Consider the following 18,097-nt stretch of genomic DNA (forward strand, 5'->3'; position numbering starts at 1 on the left):
ATGGTGACTCAACAGAGCTAGCTCACTTCGACAACAAATGCTATCTCAGACACTGCGACTTAGATGCACTGAATTACCGGCGTGCTATCTGCTGCACCAGAAATGGCAACCAAAAACTCGTGTACTGTAGTCTTCTCCTTGATGAGATAAACATCGCGCACAGCCAACCTTAAAGTTGGCGGACGCAGACCTCAGTTCAATTTGTGCACGATGAAATTCGCAATACATGACCACCACAATTGACTGCACTTGATTGGGCGCTCGATCAACTTGCAGCATGACGAAAGCCAACTCGGTTACTGCACGTGCTTGGCCCAAAGGGATCACCTTGGATGGTGAGAGTGCTGACACACTGAACGCCCGCCTCAATTATTGCCAAGGCGCACCGCTCAGTTCGTTCACAGCGCTGTCGAGCAGATCTTTCCAGTCGCCATGACAGTACTTCTCAATTTCCTCCCGAGCCGCCATGGCGCAGTCTCACCTTCACCTGACAGACCGCGTCTCCATCGAAAGTCTTCCCCGGCTCAAACTCGACGATACGCTGTCGCACCCGACGAGCTACGCAGAGGTCAAGTCTCCGGTCGATCCGGTCCAGCTGGAGGATGGCAGTCTTCGCCCAGCGAACGGCTCCGTGTCCGCCTACAGCTGGGAGAACCTCGGTATGCTCACGCATATCGCTGCTGTCGGCATCGTCTACGGAACCGTCAGCGGAGTCCTGTACTCGGTGTTAAATAATTACTTACATTTGAGCACGACTCTACTGTACTCTACTAAGTATGTTCCCTGTGATAGGTTCGCGTAGAGCCCGAGACCTGCAATAATGCTGTAAATATCGAGAAGAGGAGGGTGTTTGGTGAAGCGTTGCTGAAGCATGAGCGGAACGGTGCTTTTATCGTGTATTATGACGAGACCAACTACACCTTTGCCAATCCAAGTTGGCAGTAGTGCAAGGCAAAGCCGAGAGTCCCGTAAATACGAAAAATATTTTTTTCAAAAAATTATTTTCGAGGATTAGTACAGACCAATGTGGATTTAGTCCACAGCAAACATCTAAGTTCCATGCTCCATGGGCTCGCTACGAATAGCAGCGGCGACAGACAGCGCACAGTGTCGCGCCATCTTGTTAACAAGGCGCATGTCAATGCAAGGCATGCAGTGCTCCGCGGCTTTCTCAAGCAGTCGCATCCTACGCTCCGTCTTCTGGCCGTGCGGCACGTTGATCATCTCATCGTGGCTCAATCCCAGATACGCCTTGATGCGAGCTTTTAAAACGCTAAAGCAACCTGCACAACAATACATTGTATCGCCTCAGTACCTCTAAGTATATCGCACCAAAAGATAAGCTAACCGTACCTTCGATCGGGTTACACATAGGCGAGTACGGCCCTAGGCGTAGCAACTCCAGATCCGCCCGCTGTTGGACGAGGTCCTCCGTCTGGCAGTGGGCAGGCGCGTTGTCCAGGACGATGACGATGGTCTTGCCGAGAAAGTGGTCGCGATACACGTCGCGGGCCTTGACCGCGTCGTATACCTCGTCCACAAACTCGGCATTGACCTCCATCTTGTTGCTGCCACGACGCGTGGCGTAGTGCACGAGGCCGACTTCGGGGGAAACTGCGCACTGCACCTGTAAGTTAGCCCCCTTAGAGGGAGGGAGCTTGACGATAGCGCGTTGTCCGACAGGAGCGCGGCCTTGCGTCCGCTTACAGTACAGGTTGTAGTTGGTCTCGTCATAATACACGATAAAAGCACCGTTCCGCTCATGCTTCAGTAACGCTTCACCAAACACCCTCCTCTTCTCGATATTTACAGCATTATTGCAGGTCTCGGGCTCTACGCGAACCTATCACAGGGAACATACTTAGTAGAGTACATATAGTGGCGACGGCGACTGCATTGGTGACCTTCCCACGCGCACTTCGTCTGTTCACGGGCATGCTGACCGACACAGTCCCAATCTTCGGCTACCGTCGGCGGCCGTACATGATCATCGGCTGGTCATTGTCGTTCATCTCGTGCCTGCTCATGGCCGCGCTGCCACTGGGGGAGCCGTATTATACTGATCCATCGCTGTCCGACATCGCCACGGTTGACATGACGCCGGAGCAGCTCGCGACGCTCAACACGGACGCTCCAAACCGCGGCATCAAGCTCATCATTTTGATGATGATCGCGAACTTCGGCACGGTGATGGCGTACAGCGGCTTCAACGGAGCCCTGATGGACGTCTCGCAACGTGAGCCGGAAGCTACTCGCGGTACGGCAATGGGCGACGTCATTGTCGTTCACTACATCTTCATGGTCATCTCGTCGTTCATGACGGGCATCGGTCTCAACAGTGAAGCCTACGGCGGCACCTACTCGTGGACCATGGGCTTCAACGCCATCATGTGGGTGTGCCCGGCGATGTCGTTCCTCACGATCCCGTTCTCCTGGTACTGCGTCCAAGAGGTCAAGGGCGAGCGCGCGGAGATGCCGGTTCTGCCCTTCCTGTACAACCTCTTCCAGGAGCGCGTGATCTACCGCTACGCCGCCTACCGCTTCTTCTACACCGTCTTCTCGACCATCACCGTGACTTCGTCCAGCGCGATCCAGAGCGACTGGGCCAAGGTTGAGCCGCTCAACTCGGGCATCGCGAGCATGCTCACGGCCTTTTTGACGATCAGCGGCACGTACTTGGTCAAGACGCGCGGCCTCCACTGGAACTGGCGCCATATCATCATCGTGTGCGAGGTCTGCGTCGTATTCATCGACGCCATCCCAACACTGCTCACGATCTGGGACGTCTACCGCAGCCAGTGGTTCTGGCTGGGCGTGCCGCTCGTGGCCGAAGTGCCGTTTGCGGCCGGTGACTATGTGGCACAGCTCTTCATGATCGAGATCGAGAACCAAAAGGGGTTCGAGGCCACGCTGCTGGGCCTTGCGGTCACGACGCAGTCCGTTGGATCGCCCTTCGCCACTGTGATCACCAAGTCTGTGGACGGATACTTCGACATTGGCCGCACGTTTATCGAGCAGGACAACCACCACGTGCGGTCTCAGGTCACGTTGGCGTACCTCATCGCGTACGCGTTCAACCTGGTGTCCATGGCCTTCGTACTGTACCTGCCCAAGCAGAAGGACGTGATCCACGAGATGCAGCGCGAGAACCGCAAGAGCAAGTTCTGGGGCGTCGTGACGATCTGCTACCTCTGGCCTGGACGCTCATGACCAACATCTTGAGTCTCTTCGAGTCCACGAGCTGTCTGCGGATCGCAGGCGGCAGCGGGTGCTAGCTAGCTTGACGTATCCATTTGGAACCAAAGGTTAGTTTAATGTTTATCAATTGTAGCTGTTCACTCTGGGCGTACTTACCCACACAACCCGAGCGTCCTGAAGTTGTCCCTCTTGCTGACCAGCGATCAAGAGGAACGCTGCCGCAACCCGTGGCCCTCACGTTTGACTTCGCCGCTGAGATCCTTGACAGGGAAGCCGCGCCTTGATGGGATGGGAGGGGCTGATGCGGCGGCTGCAACGCGGCCGGATTCAGCCGCCCACTTGAAGTGAGTGGGGTCGGCCCGACGCGGCCAGCTGCTGGTGTGTTGGCGGCATCGAGTCCTGGAGCCCGGGGCTTGAGCGCTTCCGCGTGCTGGCCGAGCTCCTCGTCGCGAGTAAATCAGCGCGCGTGTGACAGAGAGAAGAGCTCCTGACAGCCTACACTTTTATGCAGGGATGCGCCCTAGATCGCGCAGCCAAAGGGGAAGTGTGGAGCTAAACGCTGCCCCCCGCGAAGCCTCCGCGGCACATGGCCACCATGGGCCATGGTCACCTCGACGGTGGCCGCCGTGGTGGTATTGTCGTGCAAGTCGTGGCGCGCCCCTGTTTGCGGCTGGCTTCCCGACGGCGCCGGGGACGTTGAAGCCTTCCTCGGGACCACTGGCTGACCGGAGGGCACATCCTTACGTTGCATCCCAGGCAGCCGCTGTAAACAAGGCGCAAACTTCAGCCTGGGCCGGCGCGCGATCTTTTGACCGCCACGAGCCCCGTTAAATGCAAATCGGGGGCTAAATAAAACGAGGGCTCTATGCAGGACTCGACGAACTCAGTTGCTACAGTACATCACTCACAATCCTATAAGTAGCTAGCTGCCTGCATGGAGGCCAGGCAGGCGTAGTCGCCTCCTGACGGCGACTGCAGCGACGGGAACAGGTAGTGCGGCGCCTGGCGCAGCAACGCGCCGGCGCTCACGTTCACAGTGTTGCCCGAGAACAGCGGCTCCTCTTGTCGAGGGGCCGGGGCGTCGAGCGACGGGAGAAAGTTGTCGATCCACTCGAGTGAGTCCACCTCCTGCTCGCTCAGCGGCGGCGAGACGAAGCTGTTGGCGGACTGGGAATACCTCTGCGGCTCCACGTCGTTCTCCAGGAGCATCATGTCCATGTCGGTGGGCGACGGGAACGGGCGGCCGCTGCCGTACGGGCCGCCGACGAGCATGGCGCTGGGCGCGCGGGGCACGCGGATGGCGATGTCTCTCTTCCACGAGCTCTTGCTCGGGAACGGCTGAAGCTGGAACGGCTGCGGCTCGAGCTTCACGGGCTCGAGCTTCAACGGCTCAAGCTTCACGGTGGTCTTGGCCAGTGGAGTCGCCACTGGCACTGGGGCTGGGCGCGGCTTGCGCGGCGTGGAGCCGCCGCTCTTGCAGCTGCTGGAGTGCACCGACTTCTTGCGCGTAATGCGCCACGCGAGGTCGGGGCGGTCGCGCAGGAAGCAGTCGTTCGAGAAGGTGCAGACGACGGCCTTGGACTTGGTCCACTTCTTGAAGCTGAAGTAGTTGAGCTGGCGCTGGAAGCTCGTGTACTTGCGGTGCTTGAAGTACTTGGGCAGCACCTCGTCCATCATGCGCTCCATATCGAGGATCTCGAAGGCGCGGCCGTTGGGCGTCCAGCGCAGGATGTCGGCGCTCTCGGTCTCGAGCATGCGGCGCAGGCTGCGCAGGAAGGGCGCCACCTCGCGCGGCTTCACTGCTGCTGCATCGAGGCTGAGGACGGGCGGCAGCTTTTCGAGGCCGGGGACGTCGAGGCCGCAGAGCATGCACATGGGCTGTGAAGGTGCGTTGTACAGTGGTCTGCGCTTGGTCGAGGCGGGGCAGATTGGAGAATGGCAGCGAAAAGAGACCGAGCGCGCGGCGGCAACAGACAGGACTCTCGGTGCGGCGCCGGCTGCCACTTCAACGAGTGGGATGCGCATAGGCGGCGGGGCACCATCCGATAAGCAGCGGGTCATACGGGGCGCTGGCGCTGCCCGATACTGTAGCGAGCGCTGGCTGTCGTGGCCTCGACCGAGGCGAGCTGCGCGGGCCGCACGTATGCTGCTACGGGTACACCCTGGTCGGTCGGCGGAGGCAGCACCACGCTATTCATGCACGACAAGGCAGGCTAAATGATAAGCCCCTTGGCCGCTGCTCTGCAGAGAGCTAGCTGCTACCTTCAAGCGCGCGAGGCGAGGGCCCCCTCGGAAATGCCGGGCCTCAACTCTGCAGAGTCTCTGCTGCGTCGAGTGGGACGGCCGGCATCATGGCACGGGAGACCGCCGACCGGCATCGTTTGCAGATTTGCGCCGCGATCTTAGTCGGACGTGGCGGCCGAGTCAGCAAGGCAAGGCAACAGGAGCAAGAAGCAGCAAGCTCTGGAGTCTGGAGTCTGGACGGGGCTTGCGGGCATCGTTGAAGCGGCCCAGCCGGCCGGAGCGACCAAGAGCGGGGCCGCCGCATGAATGAGTGGGTGGCGGGCTCGCTTAACCTGCCAGGCAGGCAGCCAGGCAGTGCCAGAGCGGACCGTCTTGAAGAGAGCAAGCGAGCGCTCCGCATCCCTCCCTCGCACGACAGCGCGCGGCCAGGTGGCATCAGCTAGCTGATGCTGATTCCCGCGCGCGGCGGCGTTGAGGTGGCAGCTACGGCGACGGCGCGTAGCCATGATGTAGCCATGATCATCGACTGTGGCGGCGGCGGCGGGGTTGTTCGATGCGATCGATCGGTGCAGCTGTCCACAGTGCGGGGACCCGAGCCGGGCAGGCTACGGTCTCCACTTCACTGGCGCGTGTTTGTTGGCCAAGCTGAAGATACTGAGTTCTCCGCGACAAGCAGACGCGTTTTTGCTGAATTGCGTGTCAACTGAGCTGGCCATGAAGCGCGCGCCGAGGAGCTCACGCCGTTTCTACGATCTGCGCGCATACCTGTGTCCTGCGGACGAGCTGAGTTGCTGCTGGCCAGCGAGCGAAGGAGCTCCTCCCCGCCGGAGCTCTTGGTGGTATCGCTGCTGAAGGAGGCCAGAACGTTCGCCTATTGCCTGTGCGGCTTCAACACGGACGGGCAGAATCAGGGGCAGACAGAATTTTTCGGACTCAAACTTTGCGGAGCCTCGTGGGCCAGAGCGGGGGCTGGCACCAGTGGCCAATGTGCTGGCTGCGGCGAGACACCGGCAATTGATGCACATATCTCGAAGTCCCGGAGCCGGCGATCTGCGGATCGGGGCCGCTAGTGTTCGACGCAGGCACCGGAGTTGAGCTCCACCGGGTCGTTTCGACCCAAGCAGCAGCAGCAGCCCCGCACGCTTCTATCTCGCTAGTAGATCGGGCTCGTCATCGCTTCGATTTCTCACCTCGCACTTCAAGGTGCACTTCAAACAGGTGGTCGCCATGGGCGGACGTACGTGGCGTGCTGGGCAGTGCGTCCCCCTGCTGGCAGTGCTGACTCACCTGACTCAATCCAGCCCAGCAGGGCCGAGCTGCCAGCCAGGCCCTGCACGCCGGGAAGGAAGACGCGTTGCTCCGACGGCACGAAGCTTGGAGGCAGGGCAAGTGACCGCTTCAGCTGACGTCCATGTTTTATGGGACGGACACTGTTCAGCGTTTACTTGTTAGCTGTGGCAACGCGCCCGTAACCTCCCGGTCGTTCGAAGTCGAAGGGTGCAATGCCCCCAAGCACCGAGTTGGGAGACCCGCTGGCACCGACGCTCGCGTCATTGTGAGCAATGGCTGACTCACCTGGCAGGTGCTGGTCTGTAGAATGTAGAGCACGCGAAAGTCGGCGGCGCGCAATAGCATCTTGGCCAGACTGGCGCCACTTCAGGTTAGAGCACCGCGTCAACGGCATAAGGGCCAAAACGATCGCCGGCGCTAATTTATAAGCAAATGCCGTAGTTGTTTCGTGAGCAACGAATCTGGTTGGGAACCGAAAGCTGAATGGTGCGGGTAGAACTTCTGCTCTACAAACGCTACAGTAGAAATGCATGCATACGAAACAACTACGGCATTTGCTTATAAATTAGCGCCGGCGATCGTTTTGGCCCTTATGCCGTTGACGCGGTGCTCTAACCTGAAGTGGCGCCAGTCTGGCCAAGATGCTATTGCGCGCCACCGACTTTCGCGTGCTCTACATTCTACAGACCAGCACCTGCCAGGTGAGTCAGCCATTGCTCACAATGACGCGAGCGTCGGTGCCAGCGGGTCTCCCAACTCGGTGCTTGGGGGCATTGCACCCTTCGACTTCGAACGACCGGGAGGTTACGGGCGCGTTGCCACAGCTAACAAGTAAACGCTGAACAGTGTCCGTCCCATAAAACATGGATTTAACAGGAAGAAGTGCTGTCTTGGGGGAGGGCGTGCGGAACTAAGAGTGCCGCCCCCACAGTTCAGGCGGATGGAAGCTTCGCGAAGCCTCCACAGCCGCCCTACATCTGCATATCTATTTTAACTTGGTTTCACTATACCTACGGTGAGCCGTACCTACACTGACCTCCTATTGGCTTACCTTTCTACCAATCAGATAAACTCACCCCTTCTCTGGCTGCGCGCCCTTCCGACTTGTCATTCCCGAAAAAGACAGAGAACCGCGACGCTTCCGGCTGTCGCCTGAGGAATTAGTCCGACCTCGCTTCTCCTTCGCCTCGGCCTGGTTGTTGGAGGCTTGGATTGGTTCCTTGGGCTGATAGTTGTGTCGCTAGCGGTTTCTACTGCTGCCGGAATGCAGTCTCCTGCTTCCGCGCGTTCTGCCTCGCCTCCAGCGACGGCTGATCATGATGTTGAGGCTCCGCCGTCTGCGTCGCCTCTGCCGGCCGCGCCGGCAGACTCTGAATGCGCCGCCGCGCTCGCGCAGATTGTCGATGTTGTGGCCGCTGCTGGTGAAGATAGCGATGCTGACTCCGGTCTTGACGAAGAGATGGTGCGTGTGTGGGAAGAATTAGAGCTCACCAGTCGCTCTCCCGGTCTTGGCTCTCCAGATTCGGGCTCGGCGTCCCCGGCGCTGGCGACGCAGGCGGCGGCGGCGCGTGAGGTTGTTGCTTTGGCTGGTGGTTTTTCTCCACCTACGCGCCTCCAGGAGTTGACAACACTGAGGTTGACATCGTCCGTGCCTTGGATGTCAAGGGCAAGGCTCCGCACCGTTGCTACTTGGTGGAATGGGAAGGCAATCCGCTACAGCTAAGCTGGGTCTGGATGGAGCAGCTCGACAAACCGTCGACGCGCTACATGATGAGGATGGTGGACGCTTGGAAGGAATCGGGAGACAAGCGCACCTTCTGTTATTGGAATCGGAGCGTGATTCCGCGTCGGAGGCTGGTACTTGTTTCATGGATGCTTTCCGCTAGGCCTTGTACTATCTCGGACAGCCGAATCTGGTCACAATGAAGATGTGGGATGCGTATGAAGACACGCGACCTGAAGCCATCCAGTACGGTGTGTCTCGCGACGACGTGACGGAGTTCTTCAAGGTTCTGCAGCGCAAGAGTATGCCACTGAACTACGACGTCCTTCTCCGAAACGCTCTTCCAGAGTCAAGTGCCAACATCACGACGCTCCAAGGTGTTTGCCGCAAACAAGCACCCGGTGTTTACGTCGTCAGCGCTGGCCGTAATGATGTCGGGCACTGCTTTGTCGTGGTTAACCGTGGTCCGGAGAAGCAACGTCTGGCTCTTGACAATTTCAATGCCCGCAAGAACCCGCCGGTGGACGTTCTTCCTCTGAGTTACCAGCAGTGGATTCAGCACGTGAAATGGATGGCGCAAGTGGAGCTGCAACCAGGATACAAGTGTCGCCACGGCAAGCGCAAGTCGAAGACGCAGAAAAGCGGGAGAAGCGCATGAAGCAGCAGGTTCTGCAACAAGAGGGGATGTAATACGGGAATACATGTAGGCCTTTGAGCCCCCCTTCAGCTGATCTTGCTTCACCGTTTTTGACGCTTCTTTCGCCTTGCAGATTCAAATTCCGCGATGAGATCTGGGACTTGCGACAAGTTCTCCACTGGTTCCCAGGTTTGTTTCTCCTCGCCCACCCACTCCACAAGATATTGGATCCGCAGTTTTCGCGTTCGCTTTCCACGTAATGCCTTGACGATCTGGCCAATGCTGCCGTCCGCTAAGATTACGTCGCTTGGCCTCGACAAGCGAGTCAGCTCCTTGGACGGCTTCAATGACGCAGTGTTGGAGACGGGATGCAGTTTGTTGCCAGTCTGGATGTTGAGCTCGTACGCGTGGTTATGAATCTTCCGCACCACGGTGTACGGTCCAATCCACTTGGGTCCGAACTTGGTGGAGTTGGGCAAGCCGGAGTGCTTCGGGTTCAGATTCTGCGTGCTCAAGTATATCCTGTCACCAACTTCGAAGATCTGCTCAACACGGTTTCGGTCGTAGACGTCGCACATCTGTTCTTGGGCCTGAGCTAACGCTTCGCGACAGCGTAAGAGAATCGCCGCCTGTCACTCGTGAAACTCTGCTCCGCGGCGACTCTTGGGGACACTCTCAAGTTGCTCGGATGCAAGTTGAAGTGGATTCAGCGGAATGTAGCCCAGATCGGCTTCGAACGGCGCAAGCTTCGTGCTGGAGTTGACAGTTGAGTTGACAGCGAACTCAGCGTTGGCGAGATGGACGTCCCAATCATCTTGAAGTGGACCGACGAAGCACCGAAGATACTCTTCCAAGGTTCGGTTCATGCGCTCCGTTTGTCCGTCACCTTGAGCGTGATGTGCAACGGTCATTCTTAGCTTCGTCCCGATGGACTTGAAGACATGCTTCCAGAAGGCGGACACGAACTTCCTGTCGCGGTCGGAGACGATATTCGTCGGCATGCCGTGTAACTTCCAGATGTTGTCGATGAAGAGTCGAGCAACACCTTCGGCGTTCACCTTCTTGGTGGTTGGCACGAAATGACACCGCTTGGTCAACCGATCGACGACGACCCAGATAGAGTCGACGCCCCGCTCCGTTCGCGGCAGATCAGTGATGAAGTCCCTGGAGATGGATCTCCAACGCTCGTCTGGAATACTGAGTGGCTCGAGCAATCCAGGAGGTTTCGTCAACCGCGGCTTGTTCCTCCGACAAGGCTCGCAGTCGGCGACAAACTTCTGGATGGACTTCAACATCTTTGACCAGTATCAATGGCGCGCCAGTGTCAAGTACGTACGTTCCGCACCGGGATGGCCTCCGCAGTTGGTGTCGTGACACTCGCTGATAATTGTCTATCGCAATTTCACATCGTTGGGCACGACAATCCGTGGAGCGTCATCTGCAGGCGTTTGATACCACAGTAACCCGTTCGCTTCGGAGTAGCAGCGGTATTTCTTGTGCTGCTGGTGTTCGCGCTTTGGTTTTGAGTCGGATTTGCGTCGCTTGATTGCTGTCAAGATTGCTTGGTCATCACGATCTTTCTTGTAAGCTTTCTTGATGCGCGTAATCAGCTCCGAGTCACCCGTTACTTCGCTGATCGCGAGGCTGAAGGATGTGCCGTCGAAGCTGGTCACCCGTAAGTCGTGGAAGAACTTCGTCTCCGGTTGTAAGTCTGACCTTCGACTTAACGCGTCTGCGATGCCATTCTTCGCACCGGGAAGGTACGAGAACGTCGGCTGGTATTCCGCAAGGATGTCATACCAGCGAGCGAGTCGACGGTTGGCCATCTTCTGGGTGAACAGTCCTTCGAGACTTTTGTGATCTGTCTCGACGATGGGTGGGTTGTCCAGGCAGTAGATCCGAAACGTTGCCAGAGCATGAACGATCGCTAGTAGTTCCTGCTGCTGAGTCGGATAGTTGAGCTCCGCCGACTTCATCTTCCGGCTTGTGTACGCTATCGGGCGCTTAACTCCGTCCACCACTTGAAAAAGGACTCCACCGACAGCAAACTTGCTTGCGTCGGTACGCAGATGCATGGGGCTGCTGAAATCCGGCAAGTGCAATACTGGCGGGTTGCACAGTCGCCGCTTCAACTCCTTGAAGTTCTTCAGCTGCTCGTCGCTGAGATGAATCTTGGCGTTCCGCTTGTTCTTCTTCTTCAAGAGCGCAAACATGGAGGCTGTCAGAGATGCGTACTCTGGACAGAATCGCTGGACGTAACCTGTCGAGCCAAGGAAGCTGTGAAGCTCTTCTTGCGTCCGTGGTACAGGCCAGTCCTCGATGGTCTGCACCTTGTCTGGATCCATCCGAACTCCATTTCGCCCTACGAAATCTCCGAGACACGGGATCTCGTTGGAGCAGAAGACACACTTGGACAGCTTGACGTACAACTTGTTATCACGCAAGATGTCAAGTGTTTTCCGCAGTGCGTCCAGATGGTCCTCGATCTTCGGTGACTTGGTGAAAACATAGATGTCATCGTAGAACGACTTCGTGTTCTTCAAGTCTCGAAAGAGCTTCGACGTCACTCTGTGTATCGTTGCTGGCGCGTTGCAAACTCCCATTGGAAGAACGAGATACTCCCAGAGACCGTTCGGCGCTTGGAATGCGGTAAACTTGATGTCTTCTTCCCGCATGCGCACTTGGTAGTACGCGGACATCAGGTCCACCGTGGAGAACCAGTACGCACCGGACATGGTGTCAAGGATGTCTTCCTTCCTCGTCATCGGGATACTTTGACGCACGGTATTCGAATTCAAGTACCGGTAGTCGTGAACAATTCTCAGGCTCGTCGCTCGTCTTGGTCTTGATTCTCAGGAACTTCCGCAACTTCTTGCGCGTGATGTATTTGGTCTGTATACCACTCTCGTCGACAACTCCCATCGTGAATATCTTCTCCACGGCGTTGTCTCCACCCCTGGTACTGCTGCTTCCATCAGCCTCGACTACAGTACACTCGCGCTCAGACGTCGCAACGTCGTCGTCTCCAGCTGAACTCTTGCCAGCTTGCGCGTCATCATGTCGTCCGCGGACAACACTTGGGGATTTCTTCTGCACTGCGTCACCAACAGCTTCAACCGTGAGCTGCACATCCGTTTCCAGCGCGGCACCTCGACAGGAATCGGGTCTTTTCGCCGACAGGCCTTTCGTCTCGACAGATCTCCGAAGCCCGGAGGTAATCACCGGTCCGCCTTCCTCGATCGGCACACAGGTCTTCCCTGTTCGCTTCCAGTGCAGAGTCCTCGTTCTCGTTCCTTCGATTCGTCGACCTCTCCAGTCAATATGTGGTTGCATGTCTTCGAAGAATGGTATCCCAAGAATGCAATCGAATTCGTCTGGAATCGGGTAGACGACTGCCACACACTTGTAGGCGTCGTCCAGCCTCGAGACCAGAATCTCTATCGGCAGAACTTCAAGCTCCGCCTCGACAATTTGGTTGTCTCCCAGCTTGACACGAATGTTCTTGTCGCTGAACTTGGTTGTCTGAAGCTGGTGCTCCTCGACCCAACGCTTGGATACGTAGATCGTGGTAGCTCCACAGTCCAACAACATGCTTCGTGTCGCGAGACACTTGTCACCAACACTGATTTCACCTGTTACGGAGAACAGTGGGCGTGACTTGTAGACCAGAGGGTTTTCGCACAGAACGTTCAAGCTGATATTCTCAATCTTTGGTGTCCCGGTTACGCTCTCGCCCACGCCAGGACCCTCATTCCCTGACGTGGTTGCTCGTTTCCCTGCTTCTCTTGCTCCTTCTTCCAGAGGAAGCAGTTGGCCTTGATGTGGTCAGGCTTCTTGCAGTGATAGCAGGTGCGGCCTTCAGTACGCTTGGAGTCAGACCTCGGCTTGAACCGTCCCTTGCCGCGGAAAGGTTTCCCTTTGAATGACTTGTCTTGCTTGGGAGCTTGATCGGCGAAGATCTTCCTCTTGTCTTGGCGGGACTGGCGGTCGCGCACGTCGTCCACAAAGTGCGTAACTTCGTACTTGATCGCCAGATCCATAGCCGCGCTCAGCGTCTCTGGGTTCTCGAGCTTGACGTAGTTACGGGTACGAGGCTTGAGACCGTTTGCGTAGCTTAGTACCTGGTCAAGTACACTCATGCCCTCAACTCGGAAGATAAGAGCAGAGTATTCGCCGTTGTAGGTCTCGATGTCCGCCGTTTGCTTGAGTCGCTGCAGCTTTTCTCGCAAGACGGCCTGGTAGTTCGAAGCTTCGAAGTGTTGGAGCACATGCTCACGGAAAATCCCCCACGTGTGCTCCTCACTTCTCGTCGTCGATGACCAGTGCAGGAACCATCCTGAGGCCGGCTTTTCCATCGCCGACCCGGCGATACCCGGCAGACGCGCGCTCGCGTCTTCGATTTGGAACAGCCCTTCGCGAACGTCTTCCCCCCGCTTGCCGGTGAACTTGGGCAGATTGGTGGGCACTCGCGTGCGCTCTGCCATCGCTTCATTCAGCCGGTCGATCTCGGCTCGTAGCTGGGCATTCGTCGGCATGGGCTTCTTGTAGTCAGGTTGCTGGGACCAACAAGTGCTACCAGTTTAACAGGAAGAAGTGCTGTCTTGGGGGAGGGCATGCGGAACTAAGAGTGCCGCCCCCACAGTTCAGGCGGATGGAAGCTTCGCGAAGCCTCCACAGCCGCCCTACATCTGCATATCTATTTTAACTTGGTTTCACTATACCTACGGTGAGTCGTACCTACACTGACCTCCTATTGGCTTACCTTTCTACCAATCAGATACAATGGACGTCAGCTGAAGCGGTCACTTGCCCTGCCTCCAAGCTTCGTGCCGTCGGAGCAACGCGTCTTCCTTCCCGGCGTGCAGGGCCTGGCTGGCAGCTCGGCCCTGCTGGGCTGGATTGAGTCAGGTGAGTCAGCACTGCCAGCAGGAGGACGCACTGCCCAGCACGCCACGTACGTCCGCCCATGGCGACCACCTGTTTGAAGTGCACCTTGAAGTGCGAGGTGAGAAATCGAAGCGATGACGAGCCCGATCTACTAGCGAGATAGAAGCGTGCGGGGCTGCTGCTGCTGCTTGGGTCGAAACGACCCGGTGGAGCTCAACTCCGGTGCCTGCGTCGAACACTAGCGGCCCCGATCCGCAGATCGCCGGCTCCGGGACTTCGAGATATGTGCATCAATTGCCGGTGTCTCGCCGCAGCCAGCACATTGGCCACTGGTGCCAGCCCCCGCTCTGGCCCACGAGGCTCCGCAAAGTTTGAGTCCGAAAAATTCTGCCTGCCCCTGATTCTGCCCGTCCGTGTTGAAGCCGCACAGGCAATAGGCGAACGTTCTGGCCTCCTTCAGCAGCGATACCACCAAGAGCTCCGGCGGGGAGGAGCTCCTTCGCTCGCTGGCCAGCAGCAACTCAGCTCGTCCGCAGGACACAGGTATGCGCGCAGATCGTAGAAACGGCGTGAGCTCCTCGGCGCGCGCTTCATGGCCAGCTCAGTTGACACGCAATTCAGCAAAAACGCGTCTGCTTGTCGCGGAGAACTCAGTATCTTCAGCTTGGCCAACAAACACGCGCCAGTGAAGTGGAGACCGTAGCCTGCCCGGCTCGGGTCCCCGCACTGTGGACAGCTGCACCGATCGATCGCATCGAACAACCCCGCCGCCGCCGCCACAGTCGATGATCATGGCTACATCATGGCTACGCGCCGTCGCCGTAGCTGCCACCTCAACGCCGCCGCGCGCGGGAATCAGCATCAGCTAGCTGATGCCACCTGGCCGCGCGCTGTCGTGCGAGGGAGGGATGCGGAGCGCTCGCTTGCTCTCTTCAAGACGGTCCGCTCTGGCACTGCCTGGCTGCCTGCCTGGCAGGTTAAGCGAGCCCGCCACCCACTCATTCATGCGGCGGCCCCGCTCTTGGTCGCTCCGGCCGGCTGGGCCGCTTCAACGATGCCCGCAAGCCCCGTCCAGACTCCAGACTCCAGAGCTTGCTGCTTCTTGCTCCTGTTGCCTTGCCTTGCTGACTCGGCCGCCACGTCCGACTAAGATCGCGGCGCAAATCTGCAAACGATGCCGGTCGGCGGTCTCCCGTGCCATGATGCCGGCCGTCCCACTCGACGCAGCAGAGACTCTGCAGAGTTGAGGCCCGGCATTTCCGAGGGGGCCCTCGCCTCGCGCGCTTGAAGGTAGCAGCTAGCTCTCTGCAGAGCAGCGGCCAAGGGGCTTATCATTTAGCCTGCCTTGTCGTGCATGAATAGCGTGGTGCTGCCTCCGCCGACCGACCAGGGTGTACCCGTAGCAGCATACGTGCGGCCCGCGCAGCTCGCCTCGGTCGAGGCCACGACAGCCAGCGCTCGCTACAGTATCGGGCAGCGCCAGCGCCCCGTATGACCCGCTGCTTATCGGATGGTGCCCCGCCGCCTATGCGCATCCCACTCGTTGAAGTGGCAGCCGGCGCCGCACCGAGAGTCCTGTCTGTTGCCGCCGCGCGCTCGGTCTCTTTTCGCTGCCATTCTCCAATCTGTCCAAGCAAGCTCAAAGCTATCACACCTTTAGCTTTCATCGACCACCTGATGCTTACACTGAGCTTGGTTGTTTGTCATGGGATACCCCACATCAGTCAGCAATAAAGCTAGATTGTTTTACACAACGATCTTACGTGCTAGAGCTTGTACCGGGGCTTGCAAATGGCATAGAAATTGCTGAGAGTAGCTCGAACACACACATGTACGGTGACCTCCACGACAGTTATTCCAGCTCGACGAGCACGTTGCCGTCCGTCACAAAATCGTCCTTCTCGCAGAAGAGCTCCTGTACCTTGCCATCTTTGGGCGCGCGGATCATGTGCTCCATCTTCATGGCCTCCATGATCAGCAGCGGCTGGTCGGCCGTGATCGTGTCGCCGTTCTTCACCAGCACCTTGATGATCTTGCCGGGCATCGGCGCCACAATCTTGCTGTGCGCAGCTGAGCCTGCACTGCCCTCTGCGGGTTCAAACGACGGCAGCGGGACGTGGAACTTGTACTCGTAGCGCTCGCTGTTGTCGTCGCAGAAGAGGTGGAGATCTTGGTTGTGGATCACCGCCGTACCGTTGAACGTGCGGTTGTCCACTCGGAATTTGAAGTCTCCGTTCTTGTTGATCTCCCCGCTAACCACGACACTTGCGTCTTCACCGTTCAACGATACTTGGTACGTGTTCTTGGACAAGCACTTGACAGTCACGGGCGCTTCATCGTCGTCGTGACTTAGCTGAAGCTTTCGCTCGAGCGTTTCCAGCGATCGGAAGTGTGCTAGAGAATCGTCCGACCAAGGCGAGTGCAGCTCGGTACTGGAGTTCCCAGTTGGGCGACGCTTAAGCTGCTCGAGAAGAAGCAAGCTCACAGCACCAAGAGCCTTGGTGTAGGACGGATACGCTCCCAGAGATCCCAGCACATCGTCACCGTACTTGTTAAGGAAACTTGTGTCGACGCCGCCCTTCCGGAACGCAGCGTGGTCGGCCGTACGAGCAACGAACTCGATATTTGTGGGCAGACCCACAATCTGGTACTCGTGGAGCGCCTTGACCATCGTGTCCAGCGCAGCCTGACGGTTGTCGCCGTGCACAATCAGCTTTGCGATCATGGGATCGTAGAAAATGGACACTTCGTCTCCTTGGATAATTCCGGTGTCCACGCGGACGTCCTTCGATGTATTAGGCAAACGAATGTGCTGCAACGTTCCGCTCCCGGGGAGGAAATCACTGTGATAACACAAAACCAACAGGTTAGACCAGTTTACCACTAAGATAATCGACTCACAACGTACTTGTAGGGGTTTTCGGCGTAGATACGTGCCTCGACGGCGTGGCCGTGGATCTTCAGGTCTTCCTGGCGGATCGGCAGCTTCTGACCCGCAGCAACCTTCAGCTGCAGCTCAACCAGATCCTGCTTGGTGATCATCTCGGTGACGGGGTGTTCAACTTGCAGTCGCGTGTTCATCTCCATGAAGTAGAAGGACTCGTCCTCGTCCAGCAGGAACTCGACCGTTCCCGCGCCAACATAGCCCACGGCCTTGGCGGCTGCGACTGCTGCGTCTCCCATCTTCTTGCGCAAGGCCTCCGACATATTAGGCTGTTGACACACGCACAATACCAAGTCAGTAAAACAGTACTAACATGTACAGTGGCAGCACCACCAGAAACTCACAGCCGGGGCCTCCTCTAGCACTTTCTGGTGTCGTCGCTGCACACTGCAGTCGCGCTCGAAGAGGTGGATGACGTTTCCGTGCTTGTCTCCGAAGATCTGGAGCTCTACGTGCCTGGGCTTCCTCAGGTACTTCTCGATCAGCACGCGTCCGTCTCCGAAGGACGCCTGGCCCTCCCTCACGCAGGCGTCCAGGGCGTCCTGGAAGTCCTTGTCTTCATCCACGATCCTCATGCCCTTGCCTCCACCGCCCAGCACGGCCTTGATGAGCACCGGGTAGCCGATCTTCCTGGCCTCGCTCTGCAGCGTCTCGAAGCTCTGGTCCTCTCCGTGGTAGCCGGGCGTCACGGGCACGCCCGCCTTGATCATGATGTCCTTGGACGCGCTCTTGGAGCCCATGTCCTCGATGGCGCTGACCGGTGGGCCGATGAACTCGACGCCCGCCTCCTGGCACGCGCGCGCGAACGCCGCGTTCTCCGACAGGAAGCCGTAGCCCGGGTGCACGGCCTCGGCCCCGGAGAGGCGGCAGATCTCGAGGATCTTGGCGTAGTTGAGGTAGCTCTCGGCGGCGGGCGCCGGGCCCAGCCGGTAGGCCTCCGTGGCCAGCTTGACGTGCTGCGAGTCGGCGTCCGCGTCGCTGTAGACGGCCACCGTCTCGATGTTGAGCTTCTGCGCCGAGCGCAGCACGCGCAGCGCGATCTCGCCGCGGTTGGCCACGAGGATCTTGCGGAAGCCGCGCGTGGACGTGGACGTGGTCGTGGAGAGCGCGCGCGCGCCGCGCAGGACGGCGCGCTGGAGGGGGCGGAGGCGCAGCATTGCCGGACACGCGGAGA

General features: G+C 58.3%; 6 protein-coding genes across 6 annotated transcripts; 3 read left to right on the forward strand and 3 right to left on the reverse strand.

Moving 5' to 3' along the window:
* Window positions 1–466: 466 nt before the first annotated feature.
* Window positions 467–945, forward strand: PHYSODRAFT_342024 (hypothetical protein; the record flags this gene model as incomplete). Its single annotated transcript, XM_009540390.1, has 2 exons — window positions 467–724; window positions 793–945. The coding sequence occupies 2 exons, from the start codon at window positions 467–469 to the stop codon at window positions 943–945; spliced, it is 411 nt and encodes a 136-aa protein (XP_009538685.1).
* A 990-nt stretch (window positions 946–1,935) lies between these two features.
* On the forward strand, window positions 1,936–3,210 carry PHYSODRAFT_342026 (hypothetical protein; the record flags this gene model as incomplete). The annotated part of the gene is made up of 1 exon (XM_009540391.1): window positions 1,936–3,210. The coding sequence occupies one exon, from the start codon at window positions 1,936–1,938 to the stop codon at window positions 3,208–3,210; it is 1,275 nt and encodes a 424-aa protein (XP_009538686.1).
* A 900-nt stretch (window positions 3,211–4,110) lies between these two features.
* PHYSODRAFT_566330 (hypothetical protein) lies at window positions 4,111–4,953 on the reverse strand (the record flags this gene model as incomplete). Its single annotated transcript, XM_009540392.1, has 1 exon — window positions 4,111–4,953. The coding sequence occupies one exon, from the start codon at window positions 4,951–4,953 to the stop codon at window positions 4,111–4,113; it is 843 nt and encodes a 280-aa protein (XP_009538687.1).
* Window positions 4,954–10,001: 5,048 nt separating this feature from the next.
* On the forward strand, window positions 10,002–10,466 carry PHYSODRAFT_533011 (hypothetical protein; the record flags this gene model as incomplete). The annotated part of the gene is made up of 3 exons (XM_009540393.1): window positions 10,002–10,157; window positions 10,209–10,333; window positions 10,415–10,466. Coding segments are annotated over 3 exons (333 nt in total), but the record flags the coding sequence as incomplete, so codon positions are not given.
* Window positions 10,467–12,814: 2,348 nt separating this feature from the next.
* On the reverse strand, window positions 12,815–13,627 carry PHYSODRAFT_342031 (hypothetical protein; the record flags this gene model as incomplete). Its single annotated transcript, XM_009540394.1, has 1 exon — window positions 12,815–13,627. The coding sequence occupies one exon, from the start codon at window positions 13,625–13,627 to the stop codon at window positions 12,815–12,817; it is 813 nt and encodes a 270-aa protein (XP_009538689.1).
* Window positions 13,628–15,831: 2,204 nt separating this feature from the next.
* Window positions 15,832–18,080, reverse strand: PHYSODRAFT_566334 (hypothetical protein; the record flags this gene model as incomplete). Its single annotated transcript, XM_009540395.1, has 4 exons — window positions 15,832–16,215; window positions 16,270–16,822; window positions 16,888–17,192; window positions 17,268–18,080. The coding sequence occupies 4 exons, from the start codon at window positions 18,078–18,080 to the stop codon at window positions 15,832–15,834; spliced, it is 2,055 nt and encodes a 684-aa protein (XP_009538690.1).
* Between the last annotated feature and the right edge of the window lie 17 nt (window positions 18,081–18,097).

Source organism: Phytophthora sojae (genome assembly GCF_000149755.1).
Source record: "Phytophthora sojae unplaced genomic scaffold PHYSOscaffold_15, whole genome shotgun sequence".
Classification (NCBI taxonomy): Eukaryota; Oomycota; class Peronosporomycetes; order Peronosporales; family Peronosporaceae; genus Phytophthora; species Phytophthora sojae.